The 20751-nt window shown below is 52.1% G+C and overlaps 1 protein-coding gene across 1 annotated transcript in view; it reads left to right on the forward strand.

The window, feature by feature from the left end:
* LOC140429044 (excitatory amino acid transporter 1-like) overlaps window positions 1–11474 on the forward strand; it is a 379543-nt gene extending 368069 nt beyond the window's left edge. The window contains exon 10 of the mRNA XM_072515573.1: window positions 11276–11474. Within this exon, the coding sequence (XP_072371674.1) occupies window positions 11276–11474 (199 nt within the window). The remainder of the gene's footprint in view (window positions 1–11275) is intronic.
* The last annotated feature ends 9277 nt before the right edge of the window (window positions 11475–20751 follow it).

The raw sequence follows: 20751 nt of genomic DNA on the forward strand, positions 1-20751 counted from the left end.
ATAGTGAGAAAGGCTATTAGCTCTGACAATGTGGAATCTGTATGGGGAGAGTTGAGAAATACCAAGGGACATTAGTGGGTGTCATATACAGACCCCCAAACTGCAGTGGTGAGGTTGGGGATGGCATTAAACAAGAAATTAGAGATGCATGTAACAAGGGAATATCGGTGATCATGGGTGATTTTAATCTTCACAGATTGGGCAAATCAAATTAGCCACAATGCCGTAGAGGAGGAATTCCTGGAGTGTATACGGGATGGTTTTCTTGACCAATATGTGGAGGAACCAACTGGAGAGCAGGCCATCTTAGACTGGGTACTGTGCAATGGGAAGGGAATCATTGCCAATCTAGCTGTACGAGACCCCTTGGGGATGAGCGACCATAACATGATAGAATTTTTTATCAAGGTGGAGAGTGAAGTAGTTGATTCGGAGACTCGGGTGCTGAATCTTAATAAAAGGAACTATGAGGATATAGGTGTGAGTTGGCCTTGATAGATTGGGGAGAGTTACTTAAAGGGATGACAGTGGATAGACAATGGCAAACATTCAAGGAACGCGTGGGGGAACTACAGCAACTATTCATTCCTGTCTGGCACAAAAGCAAAGGGGGTAAGAGGGCCAATCCGTGGTTTACAAAGGAAATTAGAAATAGTATCCGATCCAAGGAAGGAGCATATAGATTGGCCAAGAAAAATAATAGGTCTGAGGATTGGGAGCAGTTTAGAATTCAGCAAAGAAGGACAAAGGGATTGATTAAGAAGGGGAAGGTACAGTACGAAAGGAAGCTTGCAGGAACATAAAGACTGACACTAAGAGTTTCTATAGATCTGTGAAGAGAAAGTGATTGGTCAAGAGGAATGTAGACCCCCTACAGACAGAAACAGGGTTTTGCCTGATAAGGGACAAAGAAATGGCTGAGCAATTGAATACATGGGATTGAAGGTGGATAAATCCCCAGGGCCTGAGAATCTGCATCCCAGAGAGCTTAAGGAGGCAGCTCTGGAAATAGTGGACACATTGGTGGTCATCTTCCAGGATTCTATAGACTCTGGAACTGTCCCTGCAGATTGGAGGGTCGCTCACGTCACTCCGATATTCAAAAAGGGAGGTAGAGAGAAAGCAGGGAATTATAGACCAGTAAGCCTAACATCGGTAGTGGGGAAATTGCTTAAATCCGTTATCAAGGACTTTATAGCGGAACATTTAGAAAGCAGTGGCAGGATCAGTCAGAGTCAGCATGGATTTATGAAGGGAAAATCATGCTTGACACATCTTGACAAACCAGTACAGTTGACAAAGGGGAGCAAGTCGATGTGGTATATTTGGACTTTCAGAAGGCATTTGACAAAGCCCCGCATTAGAGATTAAAGGGTATGGGATTGGGAGAAATGTATTGAGGTGGATAGAAAACTGGTTGGCAGAGAGGAAACAAAGAGTAGGGATTAATGGGTCCTTTTCAAAGTGGCAGCAGTAACTAGTGGGGTACCACAGGGATCGGTGCTGGGACCCCAGCTATTCACAATATATATTAATGATCTGGATGGGGGAACAAAATGTAACATCTCAAAGTTTGCAGATGATACCAAGTTAGGTGTGAGGGTGAATAGTGACGAGGATGCAGGGGTCCTACAGCAAGATCTGGACAGGTTGGGCGAGTGGGCAAATCAATGGCAGATGCAGTATAATTTGGATAAGTGTGAGGTTATTGACTTTGGATGCTAAAACAGGAAGGCAGATTACTACCTGAACGGTTGTAAATTGGGAGAGGGGAGTGTGCAGCGGGACCTGGGTGTCCTTGTGCACCAGTCGCTGAAGGTAAGCATGCAGGTGCAGCAGGCGGTAAAGAAGGCAAATGGTATGTTGGCCTTCATTGCGAGAGGTTTCGAGTATAGAAGCAGGGATGTGTTGCTGGAATTGTACAGGGCCATGGTGAGGCCACACCTGGAGTATTGTGTGCCGTTTTGGTCTCCTTCTCTGAGGAAGGATGTTCTTGCTCTCGAGGGAGAGCAGCGAAGGTTTACCAGACTGATTCCAGGGATGGCAGGACTGTCATATGAGGAGAGAGTGACTCGGTTGGGATTGTTCTCGCTGGAGTTCAGAAGAATGAGGGAGGATCTCATAGAGATTATAAAATTCCAACAGGACTAGACAGGGTAGATGCAGGAAGGATGTTCCCGATGATGGGTGTGTCCAGAACCAGGGGTCACAGCCTGAGGATTCAGGATAAACCATTTCGGACAGAGATAAGGAGACATTTCTTCACACACAGAGTGGTGAGCCTGTGGAATTCATTACCACAGGAAGTAGTTGATGCAGGATCAATGACCACTAAAGCGAGGTTGTAGTCCAACTGAAGGCATTAATAAGCTAGATGTTTCCCCAGCAGCTCAGGTACAGAATGAGGGCTGCTGGGGCGGCACGGGCTCTTATACCCCGCCTAGCAGGGCGGAGAGATCATACACTCTAACCAATAGCAAGCATACAGTTTCCACCAATGGTGCTTTAGCCTATCAGGTACCGTAATACCTATAGTACCACATTCACCCCCTGTTAAAAAAAGAGTCCAGCGGGGGAGGTGGCCAGAAACTACAAAACATAACAACGTGGTATAATTAGTTATGGAGGTACAGTAATACCTCCGTACAGTGTTTAGTAACTATTTACAAGTCTGGTAGCTTTGTACACTTTGGATAGTCAGAGGCTTTTCCCCAGGGTAGAGGGGTCAATTACTAGGGGGCATAGGTTTAAGGTGAGAGGGGCAAAGTTTAGAGTAGATGTACGAGGCAAGTTTTTTACGCAGAGGGTAGTGGGTGCCTGGAACGCACTACCGGAGGAGGTAGTGGAGGCAGGGACGATAGGGACATTTAAGGGGCATCTTGACAAATATATGAATAGGATGGGAATAGAAGGATACGGACCCAGGAAGTGTAGAAGATTGTAGTTTAGTCGGGCAGTATGGTCGGCACGGGCTTGGAGGGCCGAAGGGCCTGTTCCTGTGCTGTACATTTCTTTGTTCTTTGTTCTTTGTTCTTTGTTCTTGTACATTTGATGGTTTATATTTACAGATTACAGTTAAAATGAAGCAATCAGTCGATCGGGGGCCCTGGTCGTCATCTGTGATCGTCGGAGCCTCGGTGGTGACTCCGGTGGAGGCTCGGGCATCTGTGACTCCGGGAGCGTAGCTTCGATCTCCATGGCAGCTTCGTCACACCTACTTCAAAGGCCCACTCCCCTCCAGGCGCTGGTGGGGAAAACGGCTGACCTGGGAAGGGAGCGTCTGCGGGGGGCGTCGGTGGGTGGGGGGGCCTAGGCAGGGGCGGCAGAAGGACCGATCCTCCTGCGAGGTGATGCGGTGGAGGGGAGGGTGGGACTGGTGGCTTGAATGTGTGTGGCGTTCCGGCGGGCGCCAGGTCCCGTAGTGAGACCGTATCTTGTCGGCTGTCGGGGGACGCCACGTAGGCGTACTGGGGGTTAGCATGGAACAGATGGACCCTCTCGACCAACGGGTCCGACTTGTGCTCCCGCACATGTTTTCGGAGCAGGATGGGTCCGGGAGCTGCCAGCCAGGTCGGAGCGAGGTCCCAGAGGAGGACTTCCTGGGGAAGTGAGGTGTCCGATTGGTGGTCGTACAAAGCAGTGACCGGATGGAGTGGAGGGCATCCGGGAGGACTTCTTGCCAGCGGGAGACTGGGAGATTCCTGGACCGTAGCACCAGTAGGATGGTCTTCCAGACCGTTCCGTTCTCCCTCTCTACCTGTCTGTTACCCCGGGGGTTGTAACTGGTCGTCCTGCTCGAGGCGATGCCCTTGCTGAGCAGGAATTGACGCAGTTCGTCGCTCATAAAGGAGGACCCCCCTATCACTGTGTATGTAAGCGGGGAACCCAAACAGTGTAAAGATGCTATGGAGGGCCTTGATAACAGCGGTGGCGGTCATGTTGGGGCAGGGGATGGCGAATGGGAACCGGGAGTACTCGTCAATCACGTTCAGGAAGTACGTGTTGCAGTCGGTGGAGGAGGGGGCCTTTGAAACCCATACTGAGGCGTTCAAAGGGACGGGAAGCCTTTATCAGGTGTGCCCTCTCTGGCCGGTAGAAGTGCGGTTTGCACTCCGCTCAGATTTGGCAGTCCCTGGTGGCTGTCCTGACCTCCTCGATGGAGTAGGGCAGGTTGCGGGTCTTGACGAAATGGAAAAAGTGAGTGACCCCCAGGTGGCAGAGGCCCACGTGAAGGGCTCGGAGACGGTCCACTTGTGCGTTGGCACATGTGCCGCGGGACAGGGCGTCAGGAGGCTCGTTTAGCTTCCCGGGACGGTACAAGATCTCGTAGTTGTAGGTGGAGAGTTCGATCCTCCACCGCAAGATCTTGTCGTTTTTTATCTTGCCCCGCTGTGCATTATCGAACATGAAAGCAACCGACCGTTGGTCAATGAGGAGAGTGAATCTCCTGCCGGCCAGGTAATGCCTCCAATGTCGCACAGCTTCTACTATGGCCTGGGCCTCCTTTTCGACTGAGGAGTGGCGGATTTCGGAAGCCTGGAGGGTTCGGGAGAAGAAGGCCACGGGTCTGCCCGCTTGGGCGAGGGTGGCCGCCAGAACTACGTCGGACGTGTCGCACTCGACCTGGAAGGGGAGGGACTCGTCGATGGCGCGCATCGTGGCCTTTGCAATGTCTGCTTTGATGCGGCTGAAGGCCTGGTGGACCTCTATCGACAGGGGAAAAACTGTGGATTGGATCAGAGGACGGGCTTTGTCCGCATAGAACATAGAACATAGAACATAGAACAATACAGCGCAGTACAGGCCCTTCGGCCCACGATGTTGCACCGAAACAAAAGCCATCTAACCTACACTATGCCATTATCAGCATAGTTGGGGACCCACTGGGCGTAGTAGCTAAAAAACCCTAGGCAACGTTTCAGGGCCTTGGAGCAGTGAGGGAGGGGGAACTCCATAAGGGGGCGCATGCGTTCAGGGTTGTGGCCTGTAACTCCATTACGCACTACTTAGCCGAGGATGGCTAGACAGTCGGTGCTAAACACGCATTTATCCTTATTGTACGTTAGGTTAAGGATTTTAGCGGTCTGGAGAAATTTTCGGAGGTTGGTGTCGTGGTCCTGCTGGTCATGGCCGCAGATAGTGACATTATCGAGATACGGGAATGTTGCCCGTAAACCGTACCGGTCAACCATTCGGTCCATCTCGCGCTGGAAGACCGAGGCACCGTTGGTGACACCAAAGGGAACCCTTAGGAAGTGATAGAGCCGCCCGTTTGCCTCGAAGGCAGTGTATTTGCGGTCACTAGTGTGGATGGGGAGCTGGTGGTAGGCGGACTTGAGATCCACCGTGGAGAAGACCTTATATTGCGCGATCCCCTTGTTTACCAGGTCGGATATGTGGGGGAGAGGGTACCCGTCCAGCTGCGTAAACCTGTTGATGGTCTGACTGTAGTCGATGACCATCCTATGCTTCTCCCCGGTCTTTACCACCACTACTTGAGCTCTCCAGGGGCTGTTACTGGCTTCAATGACCCCTTCCCTCAGTAGCCTTTGGACCTCTGACCTGATAAAGATCCGGTCCTGGGCACTGTACCGTCTGCTCCTGGTGGCGATGGGTTTGCAATCCGGGGTGAGGTTTGCAAACAGGGAAGGCGGGTCGACCTTAAGGGTCGCGAGGCCGCAGACAGTAAGGGGGGGGGGGGGTATAGGGCCACCGAATTGGAAGGTCAGACTTTGAAGGTTACACTGGAAGTCTAACCCCAGGAGTGTAGCCGCACAGAGGTGGGGAAGGACGTAGAGTTGGTAGTTTTTGAACTCCCTTCCCTGGACCGTGACGTTAGCTACACAAAACCCCTTTATTTCCACTGAGTGGGAACCGGAGGCCAGGGAGATTTTTTGATTAACAGAGTGGAAGAGGAGGGAACAGCGCCTTACCATGTCAGAGTGTATGAAGCTCTCTGTGCTCCCCGAGTCGATTAGGCAGGACGTCTCGTGCCCGTTGATGAAAACGGTCATCGTAGCGGTTGAGAGTGTTCGAGATCGAGACTGATCCAGGGTCACCGAGGCCAATCGCAGCAGTTGAGAGTTCTGTTCGGGCAGTGTGTGGTCAGCTGAGCTGGGGTCCTGGGGGTTCATCCAAGATGGCGGCTCCCATTGGTCGCACATGGATGGGTGCACAAAATGGCGGCGCCCATCCTTCCAACATGGCGTCCATGGAACAAGATGGCAGCGCCCGGGGTCCGCACGTGGCCCTGGGATTATGGAGGTGGCGGCGACCGCTGGCCACACGGGGCCCGTGGAGACGTTTGTGGTTGCGGTCCGCATTCGCCGCTGGAGACCGCGGCCACCGCTCGGGCCTGATATACACCCACGAAATGGCCCTTTTTGCCACATCCCTTGCAGGTGGATGCGCGGGCCGGGCAGCGCTGGCGGTGGTGCTTGGCCTGCGCGCAAAAGCAGCAGCGGGGCCCCTTGGGGTTGCCAGGCCACCTTGCAGCGCAGGGGGGATAGGGGAAGTCTCGGGGTCGGCCACGGAGGGGTTCCACGCTGCCCGGGGGCTGCCACGCGGTCGGGAACGTAGGCGCGGGCGTTCCTGGAGGCCACGTCCAGGGAGCCAGCAAGGGCCCGTGCCTCCCTGAGACCCAGGGTGTCCTTCTCTAACAGGCGCTGGCGAATTTGTGACAAAAGCATACCTGCCACGAAAGCGTCCTGGACTAAGAGTTCCGTGTGTTCGCTCGCCGAAACTTGCGGGCAGCTGCAGCTTCTTCCCAGCACCAGGAGTGCGCGGTAGAATTCCTCCAGCGATTTCCCCAGGGGTTTGCCATCTTGTTGCAAGCAGCTGCCGGGCGTAGACCTGGTTTACCGGGCGAATATAGTGTCCTTTTAGCAGCTCAATTGCTGCATCGAAGTCTTCCGCTTCCTCGATGAGGGTGTAAATCTCCGGGCTCACCCTCGAGTGCAGGACTTGCAGTTTCTGCTCTCCCGTGGGTGTGTTTTCGGCCGTCCCGAGATACCCTTTAAAGCACGCCAGCCAGTGCTTAAAGATTGCCGCTGAGTTTGCCGCATGGGGATTAAGTTGCAGACACTCCGGCTTGATTCGGAGTTCCGTCCTTTCTTCTTAAAATTCTAGCTTATTAAATTGATGCACGATCAATGACCACTAAAGCGAGGTTGGAGTCCAACTGAAGGCTTTAATAAGCTAGATGTTTCCCCAGCAGCTCAGGTACAGAATGAGGGCTGCTGGGGCGGCACGGGCTCTTATACTCCACCTATCAGGGCGGAGCTATTATACACGCTAGCCAATAGAAAGTGTACAGTTTCCACCAATGGTGCTTTAGCCTATCAGGTACCGTAATACCTATAATACCACAGTAGTTGATGCTAAAACTTTGAATATATTCAAGAGGCGGCTGGATCCCCTGCGGTCATCTCCCTCCAAAACAGATTTACCGTTTTGGAAACTGTTGGGGGAGATGGCTCACCAGGGGAAGGTGGCAGCAGCCAGGTTCATGGCACCGTGGCTGGCTCTGCTGCACAGAAGGGCGGGAAAAAGAGTGGCAGAGCTATAGTGATCGGGGATTCAATTGTAAGGGGAATAGACAGGCGTTTATGCGGACGCAAACGAGAATCCAGGTTGGTATGTTGCCTCCCTGGTGCAAGGGTCAAGGATGTCTCGGAGCGGCTGCAGGGCATTCTGGAGGGGGAGGGTGAACAGCCAGCTGTCGTGGTGCATATAGGCACCAACGATATAGGTAAAAAACGGGATGAGGTCCTACAAGCTGAATTTAGGGAGTTAGGAGTTAAACTAAAAAGTAGGACCTCAAAGGTAGTAATCTCAGGATTGCTACCAGTGCCACGAGCTAGTCAGAGTAGGAATGACAGGATAGCTAGGATGAATACGTGGCTTGAGAGATGGTGCAAGAGGGAGGGTTTCAAATTCCTGGGACATTGGGACCGATTCTGGGGGAGGTGGGACCTGTACAAATCGGACGGTCTGCATCTGGGTGGGACCGGAACCAATGTTCTCGGGGGGGTGTTTGCTAGTGCAGTTGGGGAGGGTTTAAACTAATGTGCCAGGGGGATGGGAACCGATGTAGGAAGTCAGTGGGGACAGAAACAAAAGGCAGGAAGGGAGAGTGTGTAAAGCATGACCAGAGAAAGCAGGGCAGAGAGCAAGGAAGGTCTACATTAAACTGCATTTATTTCAATGCAAGGGGCCTGACAGGCAAAGCGGATGAACTCAGGGCATGGACGGGCACATGGGACTGGGATATTATAGCTATGACTGAAACATGGCTAAGGGAGGGGCAAGACTGGCAGCTCAATGTTCCGGGGTACAGATGCTATAGAAAGGATAGAACAGGAGGTAAGAGAGGAGGGGGAGTGGCGTTTTTGATTAGGGAGAACATCACGGCAGTACTTAGAGGGGATATATCCGAGGGTTCGCCCACTGAGTCTATATGGGTGGAACTGAAAAATAAGAAGGGAGAGATCACCTTGGTAGGACTGTACTACAGGCCCCCAAATAGTCAGCGGGAAATTGAGGAGCAAATATGTAAGGAGATTACAGATAGCTGCAAGAATAATAGGGTGGTAGTAGTAGGGGACTTTAACTTTCCCAACATTGACTGGGACAGCCATAGCATTAGGGGTTTGGATGGAGGGAAATTTGTTGAGTGTATTCAGGAGGAATTTCTCATTCAGTATGTGGATGGACCGACTAGAGAGGGGGCAAAACTTGACCTCGTCTTGGGAAATAAGGAAGGGCAAGTGATAGAAGTGCTAGTGAGGGATCACTTTGGGACAAGTGACCATAATTCCATTAGTTTTAAGATAGCTATGGAGAATGATAGGTCTGGCCCAAGAGTTAAAATTCTTAATTGGGGCAAGGCCAATTTTGATGGTATCAGACAGGAACTTGCAGAGGTAGATTGGGGGAGACTATTGGCAGACAAAGGGACGGCTGGTAAATGGGAGGCTTTTAAAAATGTGTTAACCAGGGTGCAGGGTAAGCACATTCCCTTTAGAGTGAAGGGCAAGGCTGGTAGAAGTAGGGAACCCTGGATGACTCGAGATATTGAGACTCTGGTCAAAAAGAAGAAGGAGGCATATGACGTACATAAGCAACTGGGATCAAGTAGATCCCTTGAAGAGTATAGAGATTGTCGAAATAGAGTTAAGAGGGAAATCAGGAGGGCAAAAAGGAGACATGAAATTGCTTTGGCAAATAATGCAAGGGTGAATCCAAAGAGATTCTACAGATACATAAAGGGGAAAAGAGTAACTAGGGACAGAGTAGGGCCTCTTAAGGATCAACAAGGGCATCTATGTGCAGAGCCACAAGAGTTGGGTGAGATCCTGAATGAATATTTCTCATCGGTATTCACGGTGGAGAAAGGCATGGATGTTAGGAAACTAAGGGAAATAAATAGTGATGTCTTGAGAAGTGTGCATATTACAGAGGAGGAGGTGCTGGAAGTCTTAAAGCGCATCAAGGTAGATGAATCCCCGGGACCTGATGAAATGTATCCCAGGATGTTGTGGGAGGCTAGGGAGGAAATTGCGGGTCCCCTAACCGAGATATTTGAATCATCGGCAGCCACAGGTGAGGTGCCTGAAGATTGGAGAGTGGCGAATGTTGTGCCCTTGTTTAAGAAGGGCAGCAGGGAAAAGCCTGGGAACTACAGACCGGTGAGCCTAACGTCTGTAGTAGGTAAGTTGCTAGAAGGTATTCTGAGAGACAGGATCGACAAGCATTTAGAGAGGCAAGGACTGATTCGGGGCAGTCAGCATGGCTTTGTGCGTGGAAAATCATGTCTCACAAATTTGATTGAGTTTTTTGAGGGAGTGACCAAGAAGGTAGATGAGGGCAGTGCAGTAGACGTTGTCTACATGGACTTTAGCAAAGCCTTTGACAAGGTACCGCATGGTAGGTTGTTGCAGAAGGTTAAAGCTCACGGGATCCAGGGTGAGGTTGCCAATTGGATTCAAAATTGGCTGGACGACAGAAGACAGGGTGGTTGTAGAGGGTTGTTTTTCAAACTGGAGGCCTGTGACCAGTGGTGTGCCTCAGGGATCGGTGCTGGGTCCACTGTTATTTGTGATTTATATTAATGATTTGGATGAGAATTTAGGAGGCATGGTTAGTAAGTTTGCAGATGACACCAAGATTGGTGGCACAGTGGATAGTGAAGAAGGTTATCTAGGATTGCAACGGGATCTTGATCAATTAGGCCAGTGGGCCGACGAATGGCAGATGGAGTTTAATTTAGATAAATGTGAGGTGATGCATTTTGGCAGATCGAATCAGGCCAGGACCTACTCAGTTAATGGTATGGCGTTGGGGAGAGTTATAGAACAAAGAGATCTAGGAGTACAGGTTCATAGCTCCTTGAAGGTGGAGTCGCAGGTGGACAGGGTGGTGAAGAAGGCATTCGGCATGCTTGGTTTCATTGGTCAGAACATTGAATATAGGAGTTGGGACGTCTTGTTGAAGTTGTACAAGACATTGGTACGGCCACACTTGGAATACTGTGTGCAGTTCTGGTCACCCTATTATAGGAAGGATATTATTAAACTGGAAAGAGTGCAGAAAAGATTTACTAGGAGGTTGCCGGGACTTGATGGTTTGAGTTATAAGGAGAGGCTGGATAGACTGGGACTTTTTTCCCTGGAGCGTAGGAGGCTTAGGGGTGATCTTATAGCGGTCTATAAAATAATGAGGGGCATAGATAAGGTAGATAGTCAACATCTTTTCCCAAAGGTAGGGGAGTCTAAAACTAGAGGGCATAGGTTTAAGGTGAGAGGGGAGAGATTCAGAAGGGCCCAGAGGGGCAATTTCTTCACTCAGAGGGTAGTGAGTGTCTGGAATGGGCTGCCAGAGGTAGTAGTAGAGGCGGGTACAATTGTGTCTTTCAAAAAGCATTTAGATAGTTACATGGGTAAGATGGGTATAGAGGGTTATGGGCCAAGTGCGGGCAACTGGGACTAGCTTAATAGTAAAAACTGGGCGGCATGGACTGGTTGGGCCGAAGGGCCTGTTTCCATGCTGTAAACTTCTATGATTCTATGATTCTATGATATAGCACTTGGGGAGAATGGGATCAAAGGCTATGGGGAGAAAGCAGGATTAGGCTATTGAGTTGGATGATCAGCCATGATGGTGATGAATGGCGGAGCAGGCTCGAAGGGACAAAAGGCCTCCTCCTGCTCCTATCCTCTATGTATGTTGTATGTTGTATGAATTTATATATTGTATGTTGTTGACTGGTTTGTAGGGACCGGCTGCGTACAATGACCAATGTGCTGGGAGACTCCCTGGGAGCAGGAATCGTGGAGCATCTCTCCCGTCATGAACTTCAGAAAATGGACGCCGAGGCTATCAACTCTGTCATTGAGGAAAACGAGATGAAGAAACCCTATCAGCTCGTCTGTCAGGACAACGAGAAGCCAATAGACACTGAGACCAAGATGTAGACACCGTGTTGAAGCCACCTTCCTGACAGTCAGTCTCGTCCACTATCTGCATTCAGGCTGATCAGATTGGCTCGGATATGCCTTTCCCTTTCCCTGTTTGAAGCAAGCCGGGAATTATTGTTACTGTTTAAATTTGGAATAATTGCTGTATATTTTTGTGGAGTTTTTTGGCTCCATCACAGCAGGGCCAGGGCTGGAAAATGAGGCGAGCCGCTCAAAACTCCATTGATGCCAAGGGCACGGGACGATTCCATCAGCAGGAAGGAGCTTAAAATTCCATCCGGTATCTTTAATTTCTACAGTTACACACTTGGTCCTCCTGTACAACAGCGAGTGTAGGTACAGTCAATCCTATTATATACACTCAGTCCTCCTGTACAACAGCGAGTGTAGGTACAGTCAATCCTATTATATACACTCAGTCCGGTTTTATATACACGGCTGGTGTGAGTGCGGCTGTATCGTGACTCACGGTTTTAATGTGTGGCCAGTAATAATAATAATAATCTTTATTAGTGTCACAAGGAGGTTTACATTAACACTGCAATGAAGTTACTGTTGAAGCCCCTAGTCGCCACATTCTGGCGCCTGTTTGGGTACACAGAGGGAGAATTCAGAGTGTCCAATTTACCCAACTGCACGTCTTTCGGGTCTTGTGGGAGAAACCGGAGCACCCGGAGGAAACCCACGCAGACACGGGGAGGACGTGCAGACTCCGCACAGACAGTGACCCAAGCCGGGAATCAAACCTGGGACCCTCGCCCTGTGAAGCAACAGTGCTAACCACTGTGCTACCCTGTAGGAGCTACTCGTACTCATTCCAGCTCTTCACTCAGTAAAACGTGACCTAGTTACACTTTCCTGGGTGCTTGCTGTGGATTCTAGCTGTCTAACATTAGGAAGGGGACTGAATCAGGAGTTAGTTGGGCAGATTATTGGAAGGACGAGAGATGGTATAAATCATCATTGAGAGAGGCACGATTAATGAAGGACAGTCGCATAGATTTCTAACGGCAAGGCAGGGGAGACTCACTTGATTTAATTTTCTGAGGGGGTAACAAGGAAGGCAAATGACATACCCCATTTAACGTAGTCTGCATGAGCTTTGGAAAAGCTCTTGGCAAGGTCCCACGTGGCAGACTGATCAGTGATTTGGAACTCAGGGGGTCCAATGGAGTGTAGAAAGTTGGAACTGAAATGAGCTCAGTGGCAGTAGGGGGCAGTAGGGGGCAGTCGGGGGCAGTCGGGGGCAGTAGGGGGCAGTAGGGGGCAGTAGGGGGCAGTAGGGGGCGCAATCTTCAGCACTGGTTTAGCACATTGGGCTAAATACAAAGAACAAAGAACAAAGAAATGTACAGCACAGGAACAGGCCCTTCGGCCCTCCAAGCCCGTGCCGACCATGCTGCCCGACTAAACTACAATTTTCTACACTTCCTGGGTCCGTATCCCTCTATTCCCATCCTATTCATGTATTTGTCAAGATGCCCCTTAAATGTCCCTATCGTCCCTGCTTCCACTACCTCCTCCGGTAGCGAGTTCCAGGCATCCACTACCCTCTGCGTAAAAAACTTGCCTCGTACATCTACTCTAAACTTTGCTCCTCTCACCTTAAACCTATGCCCCCTAGTAATTGACCCCTCTACCCTGGGGAAAAGCCTCTGACTATCCACTCTGTCTATGCCCCTCATAATTTTGTATACCTCTATCAGGTCGCCCCTCAACCTCCTTCGTTACAGTGAGAACAAACCGAGTTTATTCAACCGCTCCTCACAGCTAATGCCCCCCATACCAGGCAACATTCTGGTAAATCTCTTCTGCACCCTCTCTAAAGCCTCCACATCCTTCTGGTAGTGTGGCGACCAGAATTGAACACTATACTCCAAGTGTGGCCTAACTAAGGTTCTATACAGCTGCAACATGACTTGCCAATTCTTATACTCAATGCCCCGGCCAATGAAGGCAAGCATGCCGTATGCCTTCTTGACTACCTTCTCCACCTGTGTTGCCCCTTTCAATGACCTGTGGACCTGTACTCCTAGATCTCTTTGACTTTCAATACTCTTGAGGGTTCTACCATTCACTGTATATTCCCTACCTGTATTAGACCTTCCAGAATGCATTACCTCACATTTGTCCAGATTAAACTCCATCTGCCATCTCTCCGCCCAAGTCTCCAAACAATCTAAATCCTGCTGTATCCTCTGACAGTCCTCATCGCTATCCGCAATTCCACCAACCTTTGTGTCGTCTGCAAACGTACTAATCAGACCAGTTACATTTTCCTCCAAATCATTTATATATACTACAAAGAGCAAAGGTCCCAGCACTGATCCCTGCGGAACACCACTGGTCACAGCCCTCCAATTAGAAAAGCATCCTTCCATTGCTACTCTCTGCCTTCTATGACCTAGCCAGTTCTGTATCCACCTTGCCAGCTCACCCCTGATCCCGTGTGACTTCACCTTTTGTACTAGTCTACCATGAGGGACCTTGTCAAAGGCCTTACTGAAGTCCATATAGACAACATCTACTGCCCTACCTGCATCAATCATCTTTGTGACCTCCTCGAAAAACTCTATCTAGTTAGTGAGACACGACCTCCCCTTCACAAAACCATGCTGCCTCTCACTAATACGTCCATTTGCTTCCAAATGGGAGTAGATCCTGTCTCGAAGAATTCTCTCCAGAAATCTCCCTACCACTGAAGTAAGGCTCACCGGCCTGTAGTTCCCTGGATTATCCTTGCTATCCTTCTTAAACAGAGGAACAACATTGGCTATTCTCCAGTCGTCCGGGACATCACCTGAAGACAGTGAGGATCCAAAGATTTCTGTCAAGGCCTCAGCAATTTCCTCTCCAGCCTCCTTCAGTATTCTGGGGTAGATCCCATCAGGCCCTGGGGACTTATCTACCTTAATATTTTTTAAGACACCCAACACCTCGTCTTTTTGGATCTCAATGTGACCCAGGCTATCTACACACCCTTCTCCAGACTCAACATCTACCAATTCCTTCTCTTTGGTGAATACTGATGCAAAGTATTCATTTAGTACCTCGCCCATTTCCTCTGGCTCCACACATAGATTCCCTTGCCTATCCTTCAGTGGGCCAACCCTTTCTCTGGCTACCCTCTTGCTTTTTATGTACGTGTAAAAAGCCTTCGGATTTTCCTTAACCCTATTTGCCAATGACTTTTCGTGACCCCTTCTAGCCCTCCTGACTCCTTGCTTAAGTTCCTTCCTACTTTCCTTCTATTCCACACAGGCTTTGTCTGTTCCCAGCCTTTTAGCCCTGACAAATGCCTCCTTTTTCTTTTTGACGGGGCCTACAATATCTCTCGTTATCCAAGGTTCCCGAAAATTGCCGTATTTATCCTTCTTCCTCACAGGAACATGCCGGTCCTGAATTCCTTTCAACTGACACTTGAAAGCCTCCCACATGTCAGATGTTGATTTGCCCTCAAACATCCGCCCCCAATCTAGGTTCTTCAGTTCCCGCCTAATATTGTTATAATTAGCCTTCCCCCAATTCAGCACATTCATCCTAGGACCACTCTTATCCTTGTCCACCAGCACTTTAAAATTTACTGAATTGTGGTCACTGTTCCCGAAATGCTCCCCGACTGAAACTTCTACCACCTGGCCGGGCTCATTCCCCAATACCAGGTCCAGTACCGCCCCTTCCCTAGTTGGGCTGTCGACATATTGTTTTAAGAAGGCCTCCTGGATGCTCCTTACAAACTCCGCCCTGTCTTAGCCCCTGGCACTAAGTGAGTCCCAGTCAATATTGGGGAAGTTGAAGTCTCCCATCACCACAACCCTGTTGTTTTTACTCTTTTCCAAAATCTGTCTACCTATCTGCTCCTCTATCTCCCGCTGGCTGTTGGGAGGCCTGTAGTAAACCCCCAACATTGTGACTGCACCCTTCTTATTCCTGATCTCTACCCATATAGCCTTACTGCCCTCTGAGGTGTCCTCCCGCAGTACAGCTGTGATATTCTCCCTAACCAGTAGTGCAACTCCACCACCCCTTTTACATCCCCCTCTATCCCGCCTGAAACATCTAAATCCTGGAACGTTTAGCTGCCAATCCTGCCCTTCCCTCAACCAGGTCTCTGTAATGGCAACAACATCATAGTTCCAAGTACTAATCCAAGCTCTAAGTTCATCTGCCTTACACGTAATACTTCTTGCATTAAAACATATGCACTTCAGGCCACCAGACCCGTTGTGTTCAGCAAATTCTCCCTGTCTGCTCTGCCTCAGAGCCCCACTGTCCCTATTCCCTAGTTCTCCCTCAATGCTCTCACCTTCTGACCTATTGCTCCCGTGCCCACCCCCCTGCCATACTAGTTTAAACACTCCCGTGTGACACTAGCAAACCTCGCGGCCAGGATATTTATGCCTCTCCGGTTTAGATGCAACCCGTCCTTCTTATATAGGTCACACCTGCCCCGGAAGAGCTCCCAGTGGTCCAGATAACGGAAACCCTCCCTCCTACACCAGCTGTTTAGCCACGTGTTTAGCTGCTCTATCTTCCTATTTCTAGCCTCACTGGCACGTGGCACAGGGAGTAATCCCGAGATTCCAACCCTAGAGGTCCTGTCTTTTAACTTTCTGCCTAGCTCCCTGAACTCCTGCTGCAGGACCTCATGCCCCTTCCTGCCTATGTCGTTAGTACCAATATGTACAACGACCTCTGCCTGTTTGCCCTCCCCCTTCAGGATGCCCTCTACCCGTTCGGAGACATCCTGGACCCTGGCACCAGGGAGGCAACATACCATCCTGGAGTCTCTTTCACGTCCACAGAAGCGCCTATCTGTGCCCCTGACTATAGAGTCCCCTATTACTATTGCTCTTCTGCGCTTTGACCCTCCCTTCTGAACATCAGAGCCAGCCGTGGTGCCACTGCTCTGGCTGCTGCTGTTTTCCCCTGATAGGCTATCCCCCCCGACAGTATCCAAAGGGGTATATCTGTTCGAGAGGGGGACAACCACAGGGGATTCCGGCACTGACTGCCTGCCCTTTCTGGTGGTCACCCATTTCTCTGCCTGCACCTTGGGTGTGACCACATTTATATAACTGCGATCTATGACGCTTTCCGCCACCTGCATGCTCCTAAGTGCATCCAATTGCTGCTCCAACCGAACCATGCGGTCTGTGAGGAGCTCCAGTTGGGTGCACTTTCTGCAGATGAAGCCATCCGGGACGCTGGAAGCCTCCCGGACCTGCCACATCTCACAGTCAGAGCACTGCACCCCTCTAACTGACATTGCGTCAATTAATTAGTAAATTAAAATTAAAAGTTAAAAAGAATTCTTTAAAAAAAGTTACTGTTAACTATCTGTTTCCTAGCACTAGATTTCTAATAGAAATGCGAAAGCTAAATATAGTCCTCTCCGATCTCTGGCTTAGATATCCCTCTAAATTATAATTCAGTAATTATGTTTAATTAGTTACCAATGCTTAATTTTTTTAAATTTAGTGTAGATTCCCAACCAGCCACTCAGGCCACAGCTTTTCTGTGATGTCACTTCAGTCCCCCCCCCCCCCACCCCCCCCACACACAAATCACTTACTTACCTTCTGAGGGTCTCAGATGTTCTCAGGTTCTCTCCCTGACAGAGACTGCTCCTCCTCCTCCGAACGGCTCCCGAAACTAGGCCGCAATCTTTATAAATCTCCGCTCCGACTCGCAGCTCCCTCTCTTTTTAAATCTCCGCTCCGACTCTCAGCTCCCGCAATTTTAAATGCAGACCAAGGCCAGCAGCCTCCCTGAACAGGCACCGGAATGTGGCGACTAGGGGATTTTCGCAGTAACTTCATTGAAGCCTACTTGTGACAATAAGCGATTATTATTATTAGTAAGGAAAGGTGTTTCGGGGACTGGACCACTGTTTCTCGTTGGGTTTTGGTTGATAGTGAAGAGGATAGCTATAGATTGCAGGAAGATGTCAATGGACTCGTCAAGTGATCTTATGCATTGGCAGGACAAGCAAGGCAAAGGACAATAAATAGTAGGGTAAGAAAAGTGTAGAGGAAGAGAGAGATCTGAGAGTGTATGTCTGCAGATCCTTAATGATAGCCGGACAGGTAAATAAGGTCAGTGTCCTGTTTTTTATGGGATTGTCCAGTAATTCTGCTACTTGTCCTGTGAGCCTCATTGTTTATTACAGTCGGGCTATATTTGTCCTGATTCCTCAGATCATCACTGCAGTTGCACTCCTGGAATTAGCCACAAGGTGGCAATAGATTGAAGACCCCAGAGAAGCGACCACAGACCTTCATAGTATCACATCACTGGAGTCAGAGAAGCTGCACTACTTTCAACCCCCCCCAACCCCTCCCCCCCACACTCCCCCCTCCCCCCCGCCTCCCCCAACCCCTCCCCTCCCCCCCACACTCCCCCCCAAACCCCCACCCCAACCCCTCCCCTCCCCCCCACACTCCCCCCCCAAACCCCCACCCCAACCCCCCGCCTCCCCCAACCCCTCCCCTCCCACCCCCACCCCCCACTCCCCCACCCCCTAACCCCCCCGCCCCCCCCAACCCCTCCCCTCCCCCCCACCCCCCTACTCCCCCACCCCCTCCCCCCGCCTCCCCAACCCCTCCCCCCCCAAACCCCCACCCCCAACCCCCCCAAACCCCCACCCCAACCCCCCAACCCCCCGCCTCCCCATCCCCTCCCCTCCCCCACCCCCTCCCCTCCCCCCACCCCCCCACTCCCTCACCCCCTCCCCCCGCCTCCCCCCCAACCCCTCCCCCCCAAACCCCCACCCCCCCAACCCCCCCGCCTCCCCCGACCCCTCCCCTCCCACCCCCCAACCCCCCCTGCCTCCCCCAACCCCCCCCTGCCTCCCCCAACCCCTCCCCTCCCCCGCCTGCCCCCAACCCCTCCCCTCCCCCGCCTGCCCCCAACCCCTCCCCTCCCCCGCCTGCCCCCCTCCCCATCCCCTCCCACCCCCCCACTCCCCCAACCCCCAACCCCCAACCCCCCCCCCGCCTCTCCCCACCCCCCCGAACCCCCCCCCGCCTCCCCCAACCCCTCCCCTCCCACACCGTAACTAACCACTCCCCAACCCCCCACCCCCTCCCCCCACCCCCTCAACCCCTCCCCCCACCCCCAACCCCCCACCCCCCCAACCCCCCCCCGCCTCCCCCCAACCCCCCCTGCCTCCCCCCCATCCCCTCCCCCACTCTCCCACCCCCCCACCACTCCCCCACCCCCCCACATTAATACTGTGGCTACCAGGGCAGGTCAAAGGCTCAGAATTCGTAGTCTTTGACTGAATGTGGAAAAGGACAAAGAAAAATCCAGAGTAAGAATAATTAACTGTGTGAAGGATGGATCTGGACTGAATTAATTAGGGTCAAATGTTGATAGGAAATGCTACTTTTAATTAAAATAGTTACAGAATCTAAAAGAAAAGGAAGTGGGGGGGCGCAGAAACATGGGGCTCAGGGGCTCGAGTCGGCCATTCAGTTCTTTGGGCTGCTCCCCATTCAGTAAGATCGTAGAACAAAGAACAAAACAGCACAGGAACAGCTCTCCAAGCCTGCGCCGATCACGTGTCCTATCTAGACCAACCGCCTGTATCCTTCTATACTCTGCCTGTCCATGGGCCTATCCAGATAAGTCTTAAATGTCGCTAACGTACCTGCCTCAACCACCTCACTGGGCCGTGCATTCCAGGCCACCACCACCCTCTGTGTAAAAACCTTCCCCCGCACATCTCCACTGAACCTTTCCCCCCTCACCTTGAACTTGTGCCCCCCTTGTAATTGTCATTTCCGCCCTGGGAAAAGCATCCAACTGTTCACCCTGTCTATACCCCTAATAATTTTATAAACTTCTATCAGGTCGCCCCTCAGCCTCCGTCTCTCTCGGGAGAACAATCACTCCTCATAGTTAATGCCCTCCATACCAGGCAAATCCTGGTAAACCCTTTCTGTACGCTCTCCAAAGCCTCCACGTCCTCATAGAATTTACAGTGCTGAAGGAGGCCATTCGGCCCATCGAGTCTGCACCGGCTCTTGGAAAGAGCACCCTACCCAAGGTCCACACCTCCACCCTATCCCCATAACCCAGTAACGTTGAAAGAGGCCCCCGCGGTGATTCTCCGGTGGCAGCTGGCCGAGCCACTGATGTGGTTCTAACAGGGTTCCACCCGGCGGGCACTCGGAGCGGCAGCTGCCGCGGCCACCCTGCTGGGGGGAAGGGGGATCCGTCACCTCCAGGATGGCCAGGATTCCGATCGGCGGGCGCACGCGATCTGGGGGATCTATATTCTCGGGGCCGGCTTGCTGTGTTGCGCAGGGCTGCCACGCGCATGCACAGACCCGCGGCTGGGAGTGCAGGGCTGCCACGCGCATGCACAGACCCGCGGCTGGAAGCGCAGGGCTGCCACGCGCATGCACAGACCCGCGGCTGGAAGCGCAGGGCTGCCACGCGCATGCACAGACCCGCGGCTGGAAGTGCAGGGCTGCCACGCGCATGCACAGACCCGCGGCTGGAAGCGCAGGGCTGCCACGCGCATGCACAGACCCGCGGCTGGAAGCGCAGGGCTGCCACGCGCATGCACAGACCCGCGGCTGGAAGCGCAGGGCTGCCACGCGCATGCACAGACCCGCGGCTGGAAGCGCAGGGCTGCCACGCGCATGCACAGACCCGCGGCTGGAAGTGCAGGGCTGCCACGCGCATGCACAGACCCGCGGCTGGGAGTGCAGGGCTGCCACGCGCATGCACAGACCCGCGGCTGGAAGTGCAGGGCTGCCACGCGCATGCACAGACCCGCGGCTGGGAGTGCAGGGCTGCCACGCGCATGCACAGACCCGCGGCTGGAAGCGCAGGGCTGCCACGCGCATGCACAGACCCGCGGCTGGGAGTGCAGGGCTGCCACGCGCATGCACAGACCCGCGGCTGGGAGTGCAGGGCTGCCACGCGCATGCACAGACCCGCGGCTGGGAGTGCAGGGCTGCCACGCGCATGCACAGACCCGCGGCTGGGAGTGCAGGGCTGTATCAGCAGCCGGAGCGGCGCGGAGCAGTCTGGCGCCCTGCTGACTCCCTTCAAGTAAGTGAATCGCTGGGCCAAGGGGCCTGTGTGAAACGCTCCGGTGTTCACGCCGGCGTCAGCACTTAGTCGGAGAACCCCAGCCCATAGCTGGTTTGTCTTTGGTCTCACTCCACCTTCGTCAGTCCTGTAATCCCACATCGAACAAAAATCTATCTAACTCGCTGAAATTTATCCGCTCCCCCTCCCCCAGCATTGTGGGTTT

This window comes from Scyliorhinus torazame, chromosome 9 (assembly GCF_047496885.1).
Source record: "Scyliorhinus torazame isolate Kashiwa2021f chromosome 9, sScyTor2.1, whole genome shotgun sequence".
In the NCBI taxonomy this organism is placed as follows: Eukaryota; Metazoa; Chordata; class Chondrichthyes; order Carcharhiniformes; family Scyliorhinidae; genus Scyliorhinus; species Scyliorhinus torazame.